We start from the raw sequence: 19,958 nt of genomic DNA, 5'->3' as shown, positions 1-19,958 counted from the left end.
TAAAAGCTGTGCTGAGGCTCATGGCCACCACCGAAGGCACGCTACAGTACTTACGAACACACCAGCGTTCACAGATTCATAGAAAATGGTGGCGGGAAGGGACCTCAAGAGGACTTTAGTCCGGGTTCCTGCTGGAAACTTGCCAGCAGTAGATCACATGGGCTGTGACTTTGTCCAGTCAAGTACTGAAAACCAGCAAGAACAGAGTTCCCGCGCTAAGCTTCTGTTTGAATGGTGCCTGATGAGGATATTGGTGTTCAACCCAAGCCTCCCAAGCTGCAGTTTGGAACCATTGCCTCTGGTTCTACTGTGTGCCACTATCTTCAGCTTCGTGAGGCTCCTCGGTTTAGATGAAAATGCGAGCAGCTTACTCCTCAGCCTACTCTTTACCAGCCTAAACAAGCCAGCTCCCTTAACCCCTTGTAGGTAACTGGTTATCATCTGTGAAACCACGATGCGGCCATGCTCTGGTCTGCCTTCTCTGTAAAGATGAAATTTCAATTCTACAACTTTTCCAAATACCAAAACATAGGTGCAAAAGTCTGTGCCTGACTTCGTCACAGCTAACTTTCAGTGATGAGACTTAACCTGATGTCTATAAACACGCAAGTCTTGCAGTAAGACACCACCATAAGGTTGCCAGAACTGATGAAAACTAAGCTAGCGCTGTTGTAAGTCTGCAGGACTGTAAGAGAAACCAGGAGAATAGCTATACGATTCTAGAGAAAATTTTCAGGTCAGCATTCAAACAAATACACTTTTATTTACAAACACAAGTGAAAACACGGCCATCACATCAAATTCTGGCATATTTACAGGATCAAATAGAAAAGGGGTTGGGGGGTAGAGGGTCAGGATAAAGAAAATAGGAAGTTACCTGTTGAATTATAGAGAGGCTAAGCTGAAACAGGCCCAAAATGCCAGATTTTAAAAGAGGAGGCTTCAGGGAACACTAAACAGGCTAAACTCTTTAACTCACAGTGGCAGGTAGAGATGTAGCTCCTGTAAAGCTCTTCCGTAACTCCTCAAGAAAAGGAACTGCTGAAGCAGAGGGGAGTTAAGGTGCCAGTGTGCACACACCAAGGGAAAGAAGGGGTGTGATTTTTTTTTTTCCTGTTAATGACTGATGAAGGACAATGAGAGAGTTCACAGGCCTGTGTGGGCAAGGGACAGTGAAGTCAGCTGAGCTGGAAAGCAGCCTGGTTCAGAGCACTGAAAGATGGCATGGAAGAAATGGGGAAGGCCTAGTTCCAGTCCGTGAGATGGGAATGTGAGACAGGCCAGCCTGGATCCAAGCTCCAGTTCTGCACTCCATGTTCAAAACCTGCTTACTCATGCTTATTTTTTCTTTAGCGAGCCTTTCAGCTTCTTGTCTGAGGAGAGCTGTTTCCGTACTTTCTCCTCTTTTTTGCCCAAGTTCTCATAAACTGTTGACTCCTCTTTCTGCCTGCTAGACCAGGAAAAAAATGGGAAAAAGTGAGCAGAAGGGAAAAGCCACCAAACCAGCAGGGAGAGCACTGCCAGAGGCAGACATAAATTGGCATCCGCTTTAGGTCAGCACTTACTTGGAGGATTTTCTTGAGGCCTTGGCATGTGCATTCTTCATTGCAGGCGGGTAGGCAATATTCCCATACTCAGACTCATTTTGCTTGCTTTTCTGAGACTACAGGAGAGAAAATGCAAGCTGAGAAGAGTACAGTCTGGGAAAAGCATGCAAAGTGTCATGGGAGAATTCTGGCTGTTTAACCACGCATCACGCTAGGATCTCAGCGAACACTGGTTTTGGCTGAAGTCCCCAGGCTCAGTGCGTTCTGCCCACTCCTAGCCCAGAGGTGAACACACGTGTTCTCGTATAGGAGTGAATAGTGGGGCAACGAATTTCTGGAGGCACTGACGTGCCTCATTGTGATGTGTTTTGGCTAAAGAGTATTAAACAGCAGCATGTAGCGAATGTTTAAGGCCTAGGGCTCAGAGCCCACACCATGCTGGGCTTCAGCTCACAGGATAGGAAAGTCTACTTTCTCACCTGGATAACCTCCAGCTTTTTCTTGGTTGTCTCTATGAACTGGCAGATGGCCATGTAGATGAACTTGTACTGGGCCTCTGTCTGCACCATCCCTGAGCGTTGGGACCTCACCATCTGGATGGTCTTCTGGATGTCAATGTCACAGTCCAGTCCTAGCAAGGGGCAACAGAAAAGCTTTGCACGTGTTTGCTGACCCCCCTCCCCCCAGTTCTGCACCAAAAGCAGTCACAGTGGAGCTCAGTCAAGAAGTTTTCAACTCCCTTAACCCCTCTATGGACCTCCCACCCCTCCTTCCTGCTCAGCATCTTCCAAGTCTGGCCCTGGTGGAAGAGCTCAAGCAAGGCTAAAGCCACAATAAGTACATCCAGAGATACACTTATCGTGTAAATGGTTCAGAGAGACAACCTCAGAGTTGAGGCGTGCTCTTTTCCACTGACAGCTGAAAGTTTTCATCCCTTTGCCGCTGGTGTTAAGGGCACAGCCCTACTGGGAAGGCCAGTTCAATTCAAGACACTCTGAGGTCCTCTTACCCTTGGTGGAGATTGTTTCCACTATCATATCAATGACGATGATAGTCCCCGTGCGGCCAATCCCAGCACTGCAAGGAGAGGACAAGCAGAGATCAGAGCTGCCTGTACATCAATACCTACATCCCCCCCAGCTGAGCACAGGCCAAGGTCCTGAAACAAAATGCAGCTGTTTCTGGGGCAGCTGTTTCATGCAGCACTCGTAGCAGCTGTTCATTGGTGCCACAAAAGAGTCAAAGATTCAACAGGCAGCCGGGTTTGGTTTGGGGACATCGAAGAGGAGAAAGGGTTGGCATGTGCTTCGCTCACATGTCCTAGGGAACGGCTGGTGCAGCAGGACAGAGACTTTATGCCTCCATCCCTTCCCTATGAAGGGATGGAGAATGCTTCAAACCCTAGCCTCTGTACCAACCTGCAATGCACCAGAATAGGCCCAGCAGCTGGGATGCTCTCCTGTTTCTGGTTTATTTGGTCGAGGAAGCTCAGCACTCCTCCTGGCTCACTGGGGACACCGTGGTCAGGCCAGCTCAGGTACTGGTAGTGCCAGATCTCACGCACAGCGTCAGCCTGATAATAAAAATACCCCACTGGTAAAACTGCAACCCAGTCCCAACCCTGGCCTCTGTCCCAAAGAGAGCTAGGTTTTAAGCCAAAGGCCCCTGTGTGCCCCTTGGTGATTCCACCAGTGTCCCAGCCCAAAACAGGTGGGAACAACAACCCTGGAATGATGCAAGAGCAGAACCAGCACAGCACCCAGCAGTTCCCAGCCTTAGACATACAGTGACTCTTACACCCGCAGGCTCCATGGCAGTCCCCAACCAGGCACACTCACGTTGTTCTTTGGACACACACAGAGGTGACGGAGTTTGTATTCCAGTGCATCGTGCTCCCCAGTGTTCTCCACAAGGTAGGGACCATATTCTTTTGTGCTGCCCACCTCTGGCCAGTAGGGCACGCATTTATTCTGTGTAGAGAGAGGGGAGGGTGAAGACAGGCAAAAGGCAGGAAAGAGAAAGAAAACAGCCGTGGTTGAAGGGGGAAAGAGGGCAGCTCCAACACACCTGCAAACAGCCACTTACCCGCCCTTTTTCTACCTCCCGCGTGGTCATCACAATAATGCGTGTGTTCTCCTGCCACACCATTTGCCAGAAGTCATTGACTGTGGCATCCAGGCAGCCCTGGCTAGCGATGTAGGTCTTGGTGCACTCGTCTGGGCTGATCAGATTGTTCTGAGTGTGGACAGGGGAAGGTCAGGAGGGCTGCAGGAGCTGGCAGGCCTTCCCCCCACCTTGGGCATACTGCCATCTTTCAAAAGTCTCACCTTGACGTAGTTGGCATTGATATAGTCAGATCCGGGGATATTTGGGTCCCTTCCTTGGAGGATGACTCTAGAGTGATCAACTAGGAGTGCAGCAAAAGAATAAACAGAGTTATGAGATACGTGGTGCCCAGTGAGATGAAGCTCCTTCGCTGCCCCATGCCACCTCACTCACATTACCCAGTGCACACAGTATGGGTATATTTTCATACCCATTTCATATATTTACATATTTTCAACTCCTTCTATGAGGTCAGACCAGTTTTAACCTGTGTTCCCATTTCTCTCCCCCCATGACAGACCATAATATAAGCTAGTCTGCTGCAAACTTCCTTCTTTCCTTCAAGGTCATGAAAATGCCGTGACCTCTTATCAGCTCTTAAATCCTCAATTTAAGGGCCTCATAATCATAATCATAATGCAGACCTCGTAATCCACTCTGGAAGACAGAGCAGGCTGAGACAGGGTCAGAAATGATTTGGACACCTCTCCTGTCTCTGTCTACTTGCCTTTTTTTTTTTTTTTTTTTTAAACAGCAGAGGAGCAGGACTCACAGGGCAAGATGTTCTTGTATCGGTTCTTGCTCTTGTTTTCAGGTCTCTGGCCCTCATGACGGTCAAACAGCTGCTTGGCTTCCTGTTTTTGCAGGCTCTGAAAACAGGAGAAAGTTATGGCAACATCACAATGTATGACAGGAAAGGTGGACACTCAGAGGAATGGTGGCAACTCTTAGGACACATGGGTATGCTTGTGGGGGAGCAGAGAAGTGAAAAGTAAACCTAGACTTGAGAAGTTCAAGGTTCGTGTCCTTACTGTCTTGGTAACTAGTTCTTCTATCCATGAAAAAGTACATTTCTACCTCACTGGGTTAAATCACTTAAAGATGGCACTTACACCCCTCACTCACACACACACACACACACACAGGAGGAACAGGATCCAAATAGACTTCTTTCAGAGATAAATCAACATGGATTTACAAGACTTCCTGAGAAGTTTGTGTCCAGAAAGAAATCAGGGATGGAGAATGAGGTGGTGCACAGGAACTCCCCCCAAATTTCCCCAGTTTCCCCAGTTTCTTACATCAAATTCCTCCCAGAATCCAGCCTTGGATGTTTCTTCAGATACACTCTTCTTGTTCAGTTCGTGCACTCTATTCTCAATGTCAGCAGCGTTCACCCTTGTAGCATAGTAGGGCTGGGGACAGGAAAACACAATGGGTTGGCATGAGAGAGATGCTGCTGGAGTTCAAAGTCTCCTTTGTGTGCTATGGAGAGGAGAGACACAGAGCAGAAACAAACAGCAAGGGAGTCCCTCCAAAGGATCCCCGAGAAAAAGAGGAGACAGGATTTACCTGCTTCAGGTATACAAAGGAGCCAGACACTTCCTCAATTCCAGTCTTCTTGAAGTGCTCCACCAGATCTGCCAAGCTGTCAAACTTTTCAGCACCTCCAACTGTATAACGTCCATTCTAAACAGAAGAAGAACATGTTACGTCCCATAGCATTCCTACAGGCAAAGGTGATAATGCTCAGGAAAAAGGTAACGCTGAGGTGCAGAGTCACAGGCACCACTTTGTGCCATCTGGAAAAACAAGGGGTTCAAATGGCAATTTGCCCTGAGAGCACTAAATTGTGTAACACGGTGAACTGACTCCTCCTCAGTGGATGGAAGCCTGGAGAAGTTATATTCCCTTCAGCTCTCCTTTAAAGTTAGTTGCTTTCTGTCCTTAAAGTCTCCCTCCTTTCTCCATATCATTTCACATGAAAGAGAGAGCTTGTGACAGTGAGGTGCAGCATCCTCCAGACTAAGTCTGGAGACCCTGCAGATGCTCCCTCCTTCTCCAAGAGCTTTTAATTCTTTTGATAAACTCATCATCAGGCCGTGAATCCTCCTATCTCTTTCACCACAGACTCCCTGTGACAGAGTTCTCAGACACACCTAGTCCTGCTTCCTTCCATGTCTGAGCACCCAGCACAGCCAACGGTCACCCAGTCCTGGGTGAGGACATAAGGAACCTGCAAGGTGACAGCACTTCAATCCAAATTCATAAACACTGGTAATCAAGCTGACAAGTTTTTTTGGAGGATGTGATCAGCAGAGACATGTAGAGGCAACTTCTACTCCCCTTTCCTTTTGCTCTACCACCTGCTCACCTCACACATGATTTTGACGTGGGTGACTTTGAGACGGGCCCCGGAGGCACTGCTTGCCCCAGCTGATGGAGCATCAGACCCAGGTTTAAGTTGGTCAGTCAGGACAGACAAGACGAAATCCCCGGGTTTGCTGAGGCTCTCCCGCACCAAGAAGGTCCAAGGTGTGGCTTTGACCTGGAGAAGTGACTCAGCTGCAGCGCCTGACAGATGCCCATGGTACCATCTAGAAAAAAAAAAAAAAAAGAAGGTCAGAAGAGAGGTGGAGATGCAAGTAAGTGGATGCCCTCGAGCATCCACTCACTGATGAGTATAGGGCAGTAACACGCTGTGGAAGGAGAAGCTGGGGGGGGGGGAGGGAAGAGAAGGTTCGAAGAAAGAGAGGAGAGGGGGAGAAATGGAGGAAGGATGAAGGGAGGGGAACCAAGGGAGGAGCAGGATCTTACAAAAAGTAGATGAGACAGAAGCAGACAACTGGCAAGAAAAGGAAAGGGCAGGGGATGAGGTGGAGCTAGAAGGGTCCAAGGAGCAGAATGCTGGTACCAGAAGACACAGTGGGAAAGCACCCGGTGTGATCCAGCTGTGTGATACACAAAAGCACAGGTAAGTAATGCTTACTGGCTTTAGGATCAGTTCAGGGAGGCCACTTCTGGGTTTTAGCACCTCTCAGTATTATTGGGATTCCAACCTTACTGCTGCTGAGTGCTTTGGAAACTCAAGCACTAAAGAAACAAAACTGACTCAGTGAGTCAGAAACTCTCCCATTGGATTTAGCAGCACACAGAGGGCTGCGTTAAGATCAGACCCATTAAGGAACCTACCTAGGGAAAGATACTTTTCTTGGACCTCTAGCAGCAACTCCTATTTCTGAAGCTCTTCAGCCAAAGCAAAATTCCCACTCCCTGAGCACGTCACACTGCAGCAATCAGCCTAGCCATGGGGATGAGTGCCAGGAGCCGCCTGGAGCTCACATTTGTTTCTGGTACTTTTCACTGTTGTTGATCCACGTGCACATTCCTGCCCTCAATACAGACTGAGGTGTTCTCTGCCCTGCTGCAGGATGGCTCAGGGCACAGAGGGACACAAACATGGTGCAAATGGCGCTGCTACTGCCAAGCCCCTTCCCACCTACAAAGGTCTCAGGGAAGCACGTGGTTGCCCTGTGTGATCTCACTGCACTCTGGGGTGCAGGTGTAAGTGACTGTCACCAGAAGGAAGCTAGGAAATGGGACAACCCGGGACTCTCCTCCTATTGCAGGACGCTGGCCCTGTAGGATCTCCAGATGTGACCCTGGCTGTCTCTGTGAAGATCCTCTAGCTCCTCATGCCCTTTCCAAGCATGGTCCGGCCTCTTGGGACCATTCCAGAAACTGCCAAAGGCACCGGTGAGCTGCCAAGTAGAAAGAGACGTGCAAATTGTAGCAAGCCGATGCTTCTGGGCGCTGGGGGATGATCTATCATCCTGCTCCTCCTGGTACCCATTTGCTGCTGTAGGCTCTGCTGGGTCTGGACCCGTCTCAGCCCTGGTGCTCCTGTCCGAAGGCCGTGCTCACCACAGCTCTGTCCTGCTTCCACAAAGCTCCCCTGGCAGCTGCAGCCACAGCCATTTGGGCCATCTCCCTGGTGAACAGCATTTCAAAAGCAGGTAGCTCTTGCATCAGACCGACTTGCAACGCCTCTTCCTGCTGCTGCTCACTTCAGGTACTGCAGAAATCACCTTTTTTTTTTTAAGGCATACTCCTTACATCGCTGCACACACTGCAGCCAAGGCCAGGCAGATGCTTAGATGAGCCATGGTAGCAGGTTTGCTGCCCACTGAGTAGCTAATGGTGGTGGTCTGGAGTGGTAGCGGTATGATGAGTTTTCAATTGTTACAGCTCCTCTGCTGCCTATTCCCAAGAAGTAAAATCTAGCTCAGGAGGCCATGCCACAGTCACAGAAACATCTGGGCTTTCACTCACCCATACTCTGGACTCAGCTAAGTCCTGCATGCAGCCAGAGCAACCCATTCCTCTATGCAACCTCTAGGAATCATTTTGAGAGCAAGATGTGGCGAGCAATTATTGTGTCTCAGTTAGTACTGGCTGGCTTTAGTTTCTGTTCATCTTCATCTCGTGTGCTGCAAGAAATAGCTGGTGACTTCCACGGCACAGCAACTACTCGTTTCTGACCCTCTTCCCAAAGAAGCGTGCGGTCACCGTCTGCCAGTGCTGAGATGTCCCCTGGGGAACGTTTGGTTCCCCTCCTGCCCAGGAAAGAAGTCTCCAGGACCCCCCTCCCCACGTAGGAAGGAGTCAGTGGGTCCTGTCCCCCTCTCCTCCCCCCCAGCAGAGCCCAGCTCTTCAGAGCCACGTGATGGAAAATCACTTGGGGAGAGAGTGAGAGGAGCTTTCGTAAGAGCCGGGGGGGGGGGGGGGGGGGGGGGGGGGGAGAAGTTTCCAACCGCAGGGGAGGAAGAGAGGAAACTGCAGGGCCACGGCGCAACGGCCTTGAGTGGAGAGGACAGCCAGTATGCAGACATTGCCCACTTCGCACCGCTGCCCCGGAGCATGCCAGGGCGTACCCAGGCACGTCCCGCACGGCATGGCTGTCCCCTGCTCCCCAGGTGCACGGGGACGACCTGCCTGCTCCCCACCCAGAGCCTGCCCCCACCCCAGGGCACAGCACGACTGCTCCCCAGGCTGCACCAGGGAGGCTGAAAGCACAGCACAAGGGCAAAACCACCTGATTTGATTTAACTTGGTGTCAGAGACATATGCAAAGCGGGGACAGGAAGGAGGCTGAGCGGGCCAGGAATAGCAGGTGAGCGTGGCCCCGCTCAGCCACATGAGTCAGCCAGGCCTGGGATGAGCAAGGAGGTTTGGGGCTTCCACACACCATGCCACCCTCCGTACCGCTGTGGATACAACTTACACCACAACCGTCGCTTTTTATGAACGCTACGTAAATAGCAAAGGCAACAAGAAACCAAAAGTATACATAGAGCCCTGTTAGGTCTGCTGCGATGGGATGAGGCATGTCCAGCTGCTGCTGGGGACGTTGTCCCTGGGGAAGCACAGGAGGATACGGGAGCCAGGAGACACTTTTTGCAGAGTGCCCTCTGGGGACGTGAGCAGGGCAGAGAGGTGGCCATGGAGCATGGAGAAGGTCTCGTCACAGACATACCAGAAGCTTTGCTTTCTCCATACCTCTCTGTAGTGGGGTCAGAGCAGTTGAGCGGGTATCGCAGGTCGATGATGGTTCCATCTTTGTCCTGCAGTGAGCCCTGTTGCTGTGTATAGTACTCCACCAGTTCTGACAATGTGGCAAACTTCTCCCCTCCATACAGGTCATAGAAATCCCCAGTATTCTGGATGCGGATGTGGGTTACCTGGTCACCAACCCTGTGGAATGATGCACAGAGTAGTCCAGTGAGGCAGCTGGATAAGAGGCAGAAAATTTGAAGCCTCCGCCTGCATCACCTCCTGCCATGGAACCATAGCAAGCCGTCCCAGTGGAAGGAGATGATTGGGAAAAGAAGCTCCTGAGGCAACTTAAGTGAGGGTCCAGAAGGTACTGGGAAGCTCAGATCCTTTTACAGCATAGAGAGAAGTCAAAGGAATAAGGAGATGATGAAGGAGAGACCCCAGGACACATGAGGACCTAAGCATTCTACATATGCAAACCTGGAAAGGCAGAAGTTGGGGTCCAAGTTACCTACCGAACCGAAAGGGAAAAATCCCCCTGATTTTTCCGACTGGGTCTGGCTAGAAAGCTCCCATGGACACCTCGTCCCTTCAGTAAGGCTTCAGCTTCCAGCCCGCTCAGGTCACGATGAAACCACCTAGCAGAGGAGATGAAAACAGAGCCAAGTAAATGAAAAATCGCAGGCACTGTTGTGGAGACATACACTGAAGAATGGTTCGCAGTCAGCATCCCTAGAGATACCTATGCAGGTGACAACCAGCAACAGCACGAAGGATTCCTTCGTGCCCGTTACCTCACACGGCCTATGAAAGGTTTCCATCGAGATACAGCTACCAAGGTGATCCCCTCCGAGCTGCCCTACTTTGCTGGTTCCCCTCCCCACACACACATTTCTCAGACCCTCTTACCTCACCATTGTGGAGGGAAGAAGAAGAGGAGGCCAAGTGGCTACCACCAAAGCAACTCAAAAAACACAGAGGAAAAATCTCTTTGCACTGGTGAGAAAAGGGAAGTCGGAGGTCTGCGATGGAGCACCCAACACCAAGCTGTTTCTGTGCCTTTGGGGAGCTGGCCATGTATCACTCCTGATGTCTACTGTTAGTCCATTCGGCCCCTCTCCATCAACCTGTTCCTTGATGTGTGCCTTGATCTCGTGGCCCTCCGTGCACTGCTGCAGGGCACAGGCAGGAGCAGCCCAGCACACAGCTGGGCACGCGCAGCTCCAGGAACAGGAAGCGCTCTGAGCCATCAGCTCCCCAGCCCCAAGCTGCTTTGCACACACTTCTGCTTCTCCTTTTGCGTCTTTCCTCCCCAGCCCCCCTGTTATTCTTGGGTCCTTGCTTTTTTTTTTTTTTTTTCGCATCAGTTTTGACTCTACCAGTGTTTCTAAGGTTCCAGCCATGGTCACAAAATTCAGTTCTGCAAGCCCTCTCCCTGTTCCCTTTCTTTTCCAAGAGGTCAGTAAGAGACATGAGTGTTTCTTACCCCTAAATCCTTACAGTGTGCCAGGGGGACCACGGCTGCCTAAGGTCACCCACACATCTGCAAGGCTGAAGCAGGCAACGCACTCTAGCACGCATTCAGCAATGAAGCACCCTACAAGTTACGACCGCACAGACACGCAGCTTGGTTCTGCTGGGCTGCCCTCAGCTACGTAGCCGAAACCTCTGTGACCCTGCTCGCTGATGAACTCTCTTGGCAGATAAATATCCCATGTGCTCTGTACGGCCACAGAGGGAAGCTGTGCAAACCCAGGCATGCAGACTGTGAGAGGCCAGGCTAGCACTCTAAGCACAGCACGAGCATCCTGAAAACGGCCTGCCTGGAGGATGCAGCCGTGAGATAAGCATTGGTAACTCCAAAGGGCTTGGGGGGCAGGTGTTGGAGCTGCCCAGGAAAGCAGGCAGAGCAGGATGATCAGCTATGGCATGTGATGGGCCCACACAGCATCAAGAGAGCTTAGCCTAGGACCTTCAAGATCCCAGTACAGCACACCGAGGCCAAAGCTGTAAATCTGTACAACCAGAGAGAAAGAAAGAAAACTAACCATTTCCAGTTAACCAGCCACTTCCAGCTACAGCCTGTGACTATCCTTTTCCATAGCCCTGATTTTAAAGCCTGCAGTTCTTATGAACAAATGGGAGCAATGCAATGACCACAGTGGGCAATCCAGCTGGCGAAGGAGCCTGACTCTTCCTTGGAACCATCTCAGCTATCCTGTGTGGTAGCTAAGATGCGTGGTGTGGGCAGCAAGAGACTTGCTCATTTCAACTCTTTTGCAGTTGCAGACTTCCCTACACACCACCAGACTGGGAAATCCTGCAAATAGCTGAACTGTCTGCTAGTAGTGGCCAAGACATACAGAAACTAACAGCAAAGGGAAGTGCAGGAGACACGAACTGAGAAACTAAACTTCATTGCTAGAAAGACTGCCCAGGCAGCTACAACACCTTCCTTCGAAATGCTTCCAGTTTCACACAGATGACAAGCTGGAATGTGGTGAGCTGCAGGAATCCAGCTGTATTGACTTAAAACTGATACGAAAAAAAAAAAAAAAAAAAAAGAGAGAGAGACTTTAAAGGCACAGAAACCTGCAACTCAAAGAAACCAATTTTACACAAAGAATGGGCTACACCTAAATCAGAGCTACTGACATTGAAAACTGGCACAGAAAACAAATATTGTTTAGTGATTAGACAGAAACTTCTGCATAAAAGTCCCAAAAGGGAATTCCTGCTATATTAGATATAATCTGATTGGATATTATTATTATATATTGGTTAATATATACCCCAGTCTGTACGTATACCAGGGTTGTCCTGTCCCAGGTGCAGAATCCAACACTTGCTGTTGTTAAATTTCATACTGTTGTTGATAGCCCAGCCCCCTAATTTGTCCAGATCTCTCCGCCTCTCTACCCTCAAGGGAGTCGATAGCTCCTCCTAATATAGTGTCACCTACAAACCTACTTTGTATTCATTCAAATCCTCCGTCCAGGTCATTTATAAGAACATTGAAGAGAACTGGTTCCAAAATGGAGCCCTGGGGAACCCCACTAGCAACTGGCTATCCACCTAATGAAACCCCATTAATTATAACCCTTTGAGCCTGATCTGTCAGCCAATTGTTCACTCACTGTATTATGTATTTTTCTATCTGTATTCTGGACATTTTGTCCAGAAGGATACTCTGAGGGACGGTACCAAAGGCATTTGCTGAAATCCGAAGAGATTATATCTACTGGCATCCCTTGGCCAACTAGACCAAAGACACCAAGGTAACTAATTAAAAACTACTGAGGAGAAGTTCCAGCTGGTAAGGTAGGGAAATATCACAGCAGAGAAACAATTGCTTGGTATCTTCCAGGTTGTTCTCTGGAATGGTCAGAGCATGCAACAACAGACTTCATAATATAATTAACAGGTCAAGAGATTTGAGCAAAGAGGCTGCTCTTGTGATGTTGTTTGGCTTTTAGTACAACACAGATGGTAGAACCTCATCATGTAAATTCTTTGTGGAGCAAAGCCACAACTAGTAAATGAACAAGTTTAGAAGGGAGGATAAACAAAGTGGCTAATTAAGAGGTACATACATCTGGACTGCTGTAAAAAGGACACCAAGAAACAGGCACAATCCAGCATAGGGCCATCAAGGCAGTGAGGAGCTCAGCAGCTGAGAGCTAGGTTTGTTCAGCCTAGAGAAAAGATGGTTAACAAGGGATTTAAATAGCAGTCTAAGAATACCTAAAAGGAGAGTGGAGGTTTTAGAGATGATGGGGCCAAATTCTGCTCTGTGGGACACAGCAAGAGGAAAAGAGGCAACAGGCTTAACTTGCAGAAAGGGAAATTCTGATCAGGTATCAGGAAAAACAGCACATACACAAGGGGTGGTTCAGCAATTGCCACGCATGTCCAGAGAGGCTGAAGAATCTCCACTCCCTAAAATGTGCAAGACTAACCTGAAAAAGGCTCAGAGCAACCTGATCTATCTAACTTTCGAGATAGCTCTGCTGTGAGCAGGGGCTTGGAATAGGCCATCTAGAGGTCGAAATGGTTGTCAAAGGAAGAGTAGAAGGAGAGGTTATGCACAGAGGTCATCATCGTCGTCATCATCGTCAACCCGCCCTCGCATGCTCCCTTAGCCTCTATTTGCAGCTACCATAGTCAACTGTCAAGTCCATAAGAAACTGAGCAATGAGTTCCACTGTTAAGCCTCAGGACCAACACCTACTTTGGCTTGCTTATAACCTGTTTCCTGCCCATTTTTATTAACACATGGTTGTTGTAAAAATAAATAAATAAATAAATAAAATAAACGACCAACTCCTAAATCACACCCAAGCTGCTCATGATTTTATAGATCTCTAACTTCTATACCTTTCCTCAGCTGTTTCCCAAGCTGAAGAATCCAACCCTATTTAGATGGCCTCCATACAGAACTATCCTATGCTTCTGGTCATTTTTGTTGTCCCTCTTTGAGATGTTTCCAACCCTGTTGTATTGTTTTGGAGATGAGGGCAAAAGGTGAACCAAAGCTGCGCAGTGTTCAAAATACTGCTGAGACATAAGCATACAAAGACACAATGATGATTTCTGCCATCGTTCACCACAACCAAGCATTAAGCTAACATTTGCATGGACTTGACAATGACAGTCTTGCTCCAGGGAGGTTACAAGTACACATGTCCACACATGTAAATTTTGAGCTATTTTTCTCCATGAGAGCAAACCATGCCTGACAAATTAGGTGGCCTTCTACAATGGGTTCATGGCATTGGTGGACAAAGGAAGAGCAACTGCTGTCATCTACTTGAACTTGTGCAAAGCATTTGACACTGTCTGGCACAACATCCTCATCTCTAGATTGGAGAGACATTGATTTGACAGATGGACCACTTGGCGGATAAGGAATTGGCTGGATGGCATAGCATAGCATAGTTTGGTTGGAAGGGACCTTCAAAGATCATCTAATCTAACTGCCTGAATTATTCAGGGCTAACCAAAAGTTAAAGTACATTGTTGAGGGCATTGTCCAAACATCTCTTGAACATTGACAGGCACGGGGCATCAGCCACCTCGCAAGGAAGCCTGTGCCAGTGTTTGACCACCCTCACAATAAAGAAATTTTTCCTTATGTCTAGTCTGAACCTCACCTCCTCTTGTGAAATTTTATGCAACTTCTGTGCATCTTGTCATCTGTCACCAGGAAGATAAGACCATCACCTCCCTCTCAACTTACTCTGCTCAGGAAGTTGTAGAGAGCAAGGATAGTCGCAATCAAAGAGTTGTGGTCAATGGCTCAATGTCCAGGTGGAGACCAGTGACGAGTGGCATTTCCCAGGGGCTGGTATTGGGACCAGTGCTGTTTAACATCTTTGTCCGTGTTGGCAACATGGACAGTGGGATTGAGCACACCCTCAGCAAGTTTGGCAATGACACCATGCTGAGTGGTGGCAGTCAACATGCTGGAGAGATGGGATGCCATCCAGAGAGAACTGGACTGGCTTGAGAGATGGGCCTGTGCAAAACTCATGAAGTTCAACAAGGCCGATTTCAAGATCCTACGCCTGGGTTGAGGCAATCCCAAGCACAAATACAGGCCTGGCAATGAGTGGATTGAGAGCAGGACTGCAGAGAAAGACTTGGGGTTATTGGTGGATAAAAAGATTGAAATGAGACGATCAGGGGGCTGGAGCACCTCTCCTATGAAGACAAGCTGAGAAAGTTGGGGTTGTTCTGTCTGGAGAAGAGACTACTCCAGGGAGACCTTATAGCAGCCTTCCAATACCTAAAGGGGGCCTGCAAGAAAGATGGACAGAGACTCTTAACCACTGTGCATAGTGATAAGACAAAGAGTAACAATTTTAAAATGAAAGAGGGTAAATTTAGATTAGACTTTAGGAAGAAATTCTTTAATATGAGGGTGGTGAGGCACTGGAACAGGTTGCCCAGAGGAGCTGTGGATGCCCCAACCCTGGAAGTATTCAAGTCCAGGTTGGATGGGGCTTTGGGCAACCTGATCTAGTGGGAAGTGTCCCTGCCCACAGCAGGGGCATTGGAATTAGATGATCTTTAAGGTCCCTTCCAACCTAAACCATTCTATGAACACTGTTTTACATATGCCTATATTGAATTCCATCTCCTGATCTGTTGCCTGCCCGTTGACTATCATAAGGTCCTTCTGCAATTATTCAGTCAGCTCCTACCATATTATCCTGACTAACTTTCTAACAATAGTCAATTTTTTCACCTCACTATTCAAGCTCTATTTGATCATTTGGAAATATGCTGAACAGCACATAGTTCAGGTCAGACCCTTATATGTCACCACTTATAACTTCCCTTTGCTGTAAAAACTGAACATTTATTCCCACCTTCCATTTCCTATTTTCTACAAATTATTCACTCAAGAAAAGTGTCAGCTTCTCTCTTATACCGTAGCTTCAGCTTTGTTTAGACTTACATGAGAATATCTTGTCAAATTCTATTTTGGAAAGACAGACCTCCCTTGTCCGCAAGCTTGCTGAGTTCCTCAAAATATCTAGTTCTGCAAGACAGGATTTGCCTTCACAAAAGCAGACGTTGACTCCTTCTTTGATATCATAGTCATTGCTTTCTCTATTACCTCTTGCCCAGATATTGACTTAATTGGTCTGTTCCACTCTCACATTTGGGGGAATGTCACCTGTGACATAGCAGTTCAGTTGTTGGTGTTAGTGCAAAGTAAAGGCCAGCTGGTGCTAGTGAACGGGCATACGGACCATTGCCCTGCAACCCGTCCAAGCTGCATGCTCCGTCAGGCCATTGGACCACAGGACAAACAGATTCTAACCACGGAGTAATGAGAATCCCCTTTCCTTACACCACGTCACTACAGCCCCCGGGGCAGAGCACCCATTTATACTGATGGCAGAGTTTTTCCTGTCCTGCTGTTCCATAAAGGACTATAGAGGCTGTAGCAAAACAAAAATCACCAGGATTAAAAAAGCCAGCCACCTGACCTCTCTCTGTACAAAAGCATTCTGAGGTGCTGCAGCTTCAGGGCTTGCAGAATAACTGCAGTGAAGTGGGCATCACAAACTGCTCTTTCTTTGTCAAAGTGAGGATGAGCAACACTAACAGCAACAACAATCTAAAATACTAAAGCTCCAGTCCTCCAGCTCTTTGTTTACAGTATTTTCCCATTCTGCGCTCAATTCCTACTGCCAGCATTTTAGTTTTTCCCACCAGCTCTGTTTTCTTGCTTTAACTAGCACACGCAGCACTCACCCACAGGATGGCATCAGGATCTTGACTCGCAGATCCCCACTGATGGGGAATTAACAGCAGCTGGTGGAAGAAGAACCACAACCCTCAGCCAGGGCGTCCTACCCAAAAAATAAAGCAAGATTGGAAGTAGCAGGGCGTGAACTCACACCCTCACGACATGGCTGGATGCTCACGGCAGCTAATTCCAAGGCTCAGGAAGGAGCAGCTGACAGTGCTTTGGGTCTGCAGTGCATCCTGTGACTCACCTGGGTCTGGTCCGCACAGGCACAGTCCTGAACTCTGCCTGTTTCTGGGCAGACTTAAGAAGGTGGTAGGCTAGGTAAAACGTAGGCCTCAAGCGGAGGGCTTAATTTTCACCATTTGCAAAACACTTCCTGGGCTGTAGTTAATAAATGATTAGAGGGGTGGGGGAAGGCCAAAACCAAACTGGGAGAGGTAGGTAGAGACGGAAGGGACTGACTGCTCTTCCTGCCTCCCATCCGCTAGGTTCACGCCCTCACTGGCTACATTCCTACATAGTTTGTAACCAAAAGGCACAGAGTGCAAAACCCAACACTGCTCTCGCACCTGACTCGCAGCCCCCTGCTCTCCCGGGCCTGGCTTCTTCACCACCAGCCCTTCCCAAAGACTGCAACGCTTCCAAGGGCAACAGGCACACAAGCCAGGCGGCTACCAACGATTGGGTGCATCTGATGCCCCTTCATTTGAAAGGTGGAAAGACAGAAAACTTCACAGGGGAGAGAACCTGCTCCTCTGCTTTTCCCTCTCCTCAGTCCCAGAAAATGCAGCACGCAGTTATACATTGTTCGTGTTGTTCTAATTCAGGCCGCTGCCAAAAGGGGCAAGCCCAGCCTTCCCTCCCTGTTGCCAGTCCTTGCAACATCCTGCTGCTATTTTTATCATTAGGTCTGACACCTTTGGTCACAGTCAGGCAGAAAACAACAATACAGCCACAGCAGTTTCTGGTAGGAGCATGTGAGAGAGTTAGCGGTACTGACCTGTTGGTGACACTGGTCTGGTTGCAACCGCTTGCTGAACAGCACCACCTTATATTCAGGATCGCATTACCTAGTATATGTTTCAAGGAGCACATTTATAAGTGCTTGCTCTTGCAGAGAGATTTTGACAAATTAGAGGGCTGGGCTATCAAAAACCATATGAAATTTAACAACAGCAAGTGCTGGATTCTGCAACTGGGATGAGGCAACAGTGGCTATACATACAGACTGGCGGATGAGAGCCTGGAGATCAGCCCCACAGAAAGGGATCTGGGGTTTTGGTCAGCAACAAGTTGAGCATGAATCAAGTGTGCCCCGGCAGCCAAAAGGGCCAACAGTACTATGGGGTACATCAGCATTGCTAGTTGTTTGAGGAAACAACCTTCCCCATCAGTGGGGATCTGCGGTCTGCTGTTTGTGCAGCTCTGCTCTGCACTGGTGCAGCCTCACCTTGAGTGCTGTATTCAGCTTTGGGTGCCACAATATATGAAGGACATAAAACTATCAGAGTGTTCAAAAGAGGGCTACAAAGATGGGAAAGTGTCTGGAGAGCAAGATGTATGATTAAGGGATAAGGTCCCTTGGTTTGTTCAGCCCAGAGCAGAGGAGGCTGAGGGGAGGCCTCGTGGCGGCCTGCAGCTCCCTCACGAGGGGAGCGGAGGGGCAGGCGCTGAGCTCTGCTCTCTGGGGACAGCGACAGGACCTGAGGGAATGGCATGGAGCTGGGACGGGGAGGGTCAGGCTGGGTGTTAGGGAAAGGTTCTGCACCCAGAGGGTGGTCGGGCACTGGGACAGGCTGCCCAGGACAGTGGTGATAGCAGCAAGCTTGTTGGTATTCAAGAAGCGTTTGGACAACACCCCTAGACACATGGTTTGAATTTTGGATGGTCCTCGGTGGCGCCAGGAGTTGCACTCAATGATCCTTGTGGGTCCCTTTGAACTCAGGATATTCTATGATTCTAGATGAGGCTTAGCATCTCTTAAATGATGTTTAAAAAAGTCAGTCACTTAGGTGCCAAGCCTTGTGCTTTCATACTAAGGTTTGCAGTAGCAGTTACATTTTTGCAAAAGTTGGTACACACCAGCCCCTTGTAACAGTAGCTCAGGTTTCATGGGATGAAACATCAGATATGAAGTGGACATCCCTCTAGCTGCTCCTGAGTCAGGGAGAAGGATCCGTACCCAAAGATCAGCTCACGTCCCTTCATAAACCACTAAGGGCATTTTCAAGACGTTTTTTATTCGCAAACAGACAGACACACACGCACAAAGAAGCCAATTCCTTTCGGATCAACACCTCCCTCGTTCAACCTCTCCCTTCCTCAGGGCTGCCGGGCCAGCAGCGCTGGCAGCCCCTGTCCACGCGAAGACATCTCCGCTCGGAGCGCCGCAGACCACCAGGGCCGGCGGAGCTCCGGCTTTCACGAGGTGGCCACTCCGCCGGTGCCGGCGCCGTGCGGCGGCAGGGTCATGGGCGGCAGGAACATGGCCTTGAGCTTGCCGGACATGCTGGCGATCTCCGGGTCCTGCGACTCGTAGGACTTGATCAGCCGGGCGAACTTGAGGACCCCTGCAAAGGGAGCGGCTGGGCAGCGGGCGCGGGGCAGGGCTCAGCCCGGCGGGGAGCACGGCACCCACCTTCGCCGTCGCTGCTGAAGCCGTAGGCTTTGATCACGTCCTGCTGGATCTGCGTGGCCACGGGCAGCAGGAACTGCAGCATCTTGCCCATGTCGTTGCACGCGTTGTCCCGGGCCTCGTCCATGCGCTGCGCGTTCTCGGGCGCCCCGAACGCCTTGATCACCTCGGCCAGCACCACTGCGGGCACACGCGCGGCTCAGGGGCGGCCCCGGTACGCGGCCCGCACCGCCCGCCGCCGCCCCCACGCCTCACCCTTCGCCTGCTCGGCGCTCAGCGGCGCGGACGGGCCCTGCGCGGACGCCGCCATGTTGCTACCCCCCCGCCCACCTCAGCGCATCGCCGCACTGCGCATGCGCAGCCCCGCCCTATCATTGCACCGCCAGGGGCGGCTTCCCGCGCGCGGGAAACCTGCTGGACAAATACTAAAAGAGCTGAAATCACTGCACTGAAGCCGGCCCGCGCCGCTCCCACACCGCTCCCACCCACCGCTAGGTCACGGTGAGGGGGAAGCTTTCCGTGGGATGTCCCCCAGGCGGCTCCCCGTGCCGCCCCCCGTGCCAGGCACCGCTCGGTCCCCGCCGCAGCGGCCGCAGCTTCGCGCAACGAGGCCCCACCGCGCACCGCCGGCCGTATGCAAATCTCTCGCTCCCGATTGGCGCAGCGGCCGCGGGTGTGTTGAGTGGAGCGCCGCGATTGGCGGGAGCGGGGCGGTGGGGCGTGGCTTCACAAGGCACCGCCCCCAGCAGCGGTGGGCGGGGGCTGGTAGCGGCGGGGGAGCCGCGGTCCCTGGGGGGGGGAGCGAGGGGATGGCGGGGGGGGGGGGCGCTGCTGGCCCCCCCGGCTG

The 19,958-nt window shown here is 50.2% G+C and overlaps 2 protein-coding genes and 1 non-coding gene across 9 annotated transcripts; all 3 read right to left on the bottom strand.

Annotated features, from left to right (window-relative positions):
• Positions 1–743: 743 nt before the first annotated feature.
• PTPN6 (protein tyrosine phosphatase non-receptor type 6) lies at positions 744–16,850 on the bottom strand. 4 transcript variants are annotated; one of them, XM_040573815.1, is made up of 16 exons: positions 16,724–16,850; positions 16,479–16,576; positions 9,725–9,847; positions 9,213–9,407; positions 6,028–6,250; positions 5,226–5,342; positions 4,955–5,068; positions 4,426–4,522; positions 3,875–3,954; positions 3,633–3,782; positions 3,386–3,517; positions 2,966–3,120; positions 2,557–2,624; positions 2,027–2,178; positions 1,566–1,663; positions 744–1,447 (listed from the first exon to the last, which is right to left on the bottom strand). In XM_040573815.1, exons 2-16 carry the CDS (start codon positions 16,490–16,492, stop codon positions 1,339–1,341), a joined length of 1,827 nt encoding a protein of 608 aa, XP_040429749.1. In that variant the 5' UTR covers positions 16,493–16,576; positions 16,724–16,850; the 3' UTR covers positions 744–1,338. The 4 variants fall into 4 exon arrangements, with proteins under 4 accessions (XP_040429749.1, XP_040429739.1, XP_040429758.1 ...); XM_040573805.1 differs by having other exon boundaries at positions 744–1,450; positions 16,724–16,847; XM_040573824.1 differs by lacking the exons at positions 16,479–16,576; positions 16,724–16,850 and adding an exon at positions 10,119–10,497 and having other exon boundaries at positions 744–1,450.
• A 1,849-nt stretch (positions 16,851–18,699) lies between these two features.
• On the bottom strand, positions 18,700–19,744 carry C1H12orf57 (chromosome 1 C12orf57 homolog). Of its 4 annotated transcripts, none has more exons than XM_040573780.1 (3): positions 19,601–19,744; positions 19,115–19,291; positions 18,700–19,046 (listed from the first exon to the last, which is right to left on the bottom strand). In XM_040573780.1, the coding sequence occupies exons 2-3, from the start codon at positions 19,236–19,238 to the stop codon at positions 18,898–18,900; spliced, it is 273 nt and encodes a 90-aa protein (XP_040429714.1). In that variant the 5' UTR covers positions 19,239–19,291; positions 19,601–19,744; the 3' UTR covers positions 18,700–18,897. The 4 variants fall into 4 exon arrangements, with proteins under 4 accessions (XP_040429714.1, XP_040429707.1, XP_040429729.1 ...); XM_040573773.1 differs by lacking the exon at positions 19,601–19,744 and adding an exon at positions 19,367–19,556; XM_040573795.1 differs by lacking the exon at positions 19,601–19,744 and adding an exon at positions 19,492–19,510.
• On the bottom strand, positions 19,499–19,557 carry LOC121064225. The gene has a single exon (XR_005816424.1). It is a non-coding gene; the product is annotated as a U7 small nuclear RNA (small nuclear RNA).
• Positions 19,745–19,958: the final 214 nt, after the last annotated feature.

Source organism: Cygnus olor, chromosome 1 (assembly GCF_009769625.2).
Source record: "Cygnus olor isolate bCygOlo1 chromosome 1, bCygOlo1.pri.v2, whole genome shotgun sequence".
Classification (NCBI taxonomy): Eukaryota; Metazoa; Chordata; class Aves; order Anseriformes; family Anatidae; genus Cygnus; species Cygnus olor.
Note: the sequence above shows the minus strand (reverse complement) of the source record. Positions and strands in the feature narration are given on the sequence as shown.

Coding starts and splice junctions, on each gene's coding strand:
- C1H12orf57 (XM_040573773.1), bottom strand. CDS start 19,421: ATGGCGGCGTCCGCGCAGGGCCCGTCCGCGCCGCTGAGCGCCGAGCAG. Junction 19,292..19,366: donor GAGCGCCGAGCAGGCGAAGG/GTGAGGCGTGGG, acceptor GTGTGCCCGCAG/TGGTGCTGGCCGAGGTGATC. Junction 19,047..19,114: donor CTTCAGCAGCGACGGCGAAG/GTGGGTGCCGTG, acceptor CTCCCTTTGCAG/GGGTCCTCAAGTTCGCCCGG.
- PTPN6 (XM_040573805.1), bottom strand. Junction 5,343..6,027: donor ACGTCAAAATCATGTGTGAG/GTGAGCAGGTGG, acceptor TCTTCTGTTTAG/AATGGACGTTATACAGTTGG. Junction 1,451..1,565: donor GCCTCAAGAAAATCCTCCAA/GTAAGTGCTGAC, acceptor TTCCTGGTCTAG/CAGGCAGAAAGAGGAGTCAA.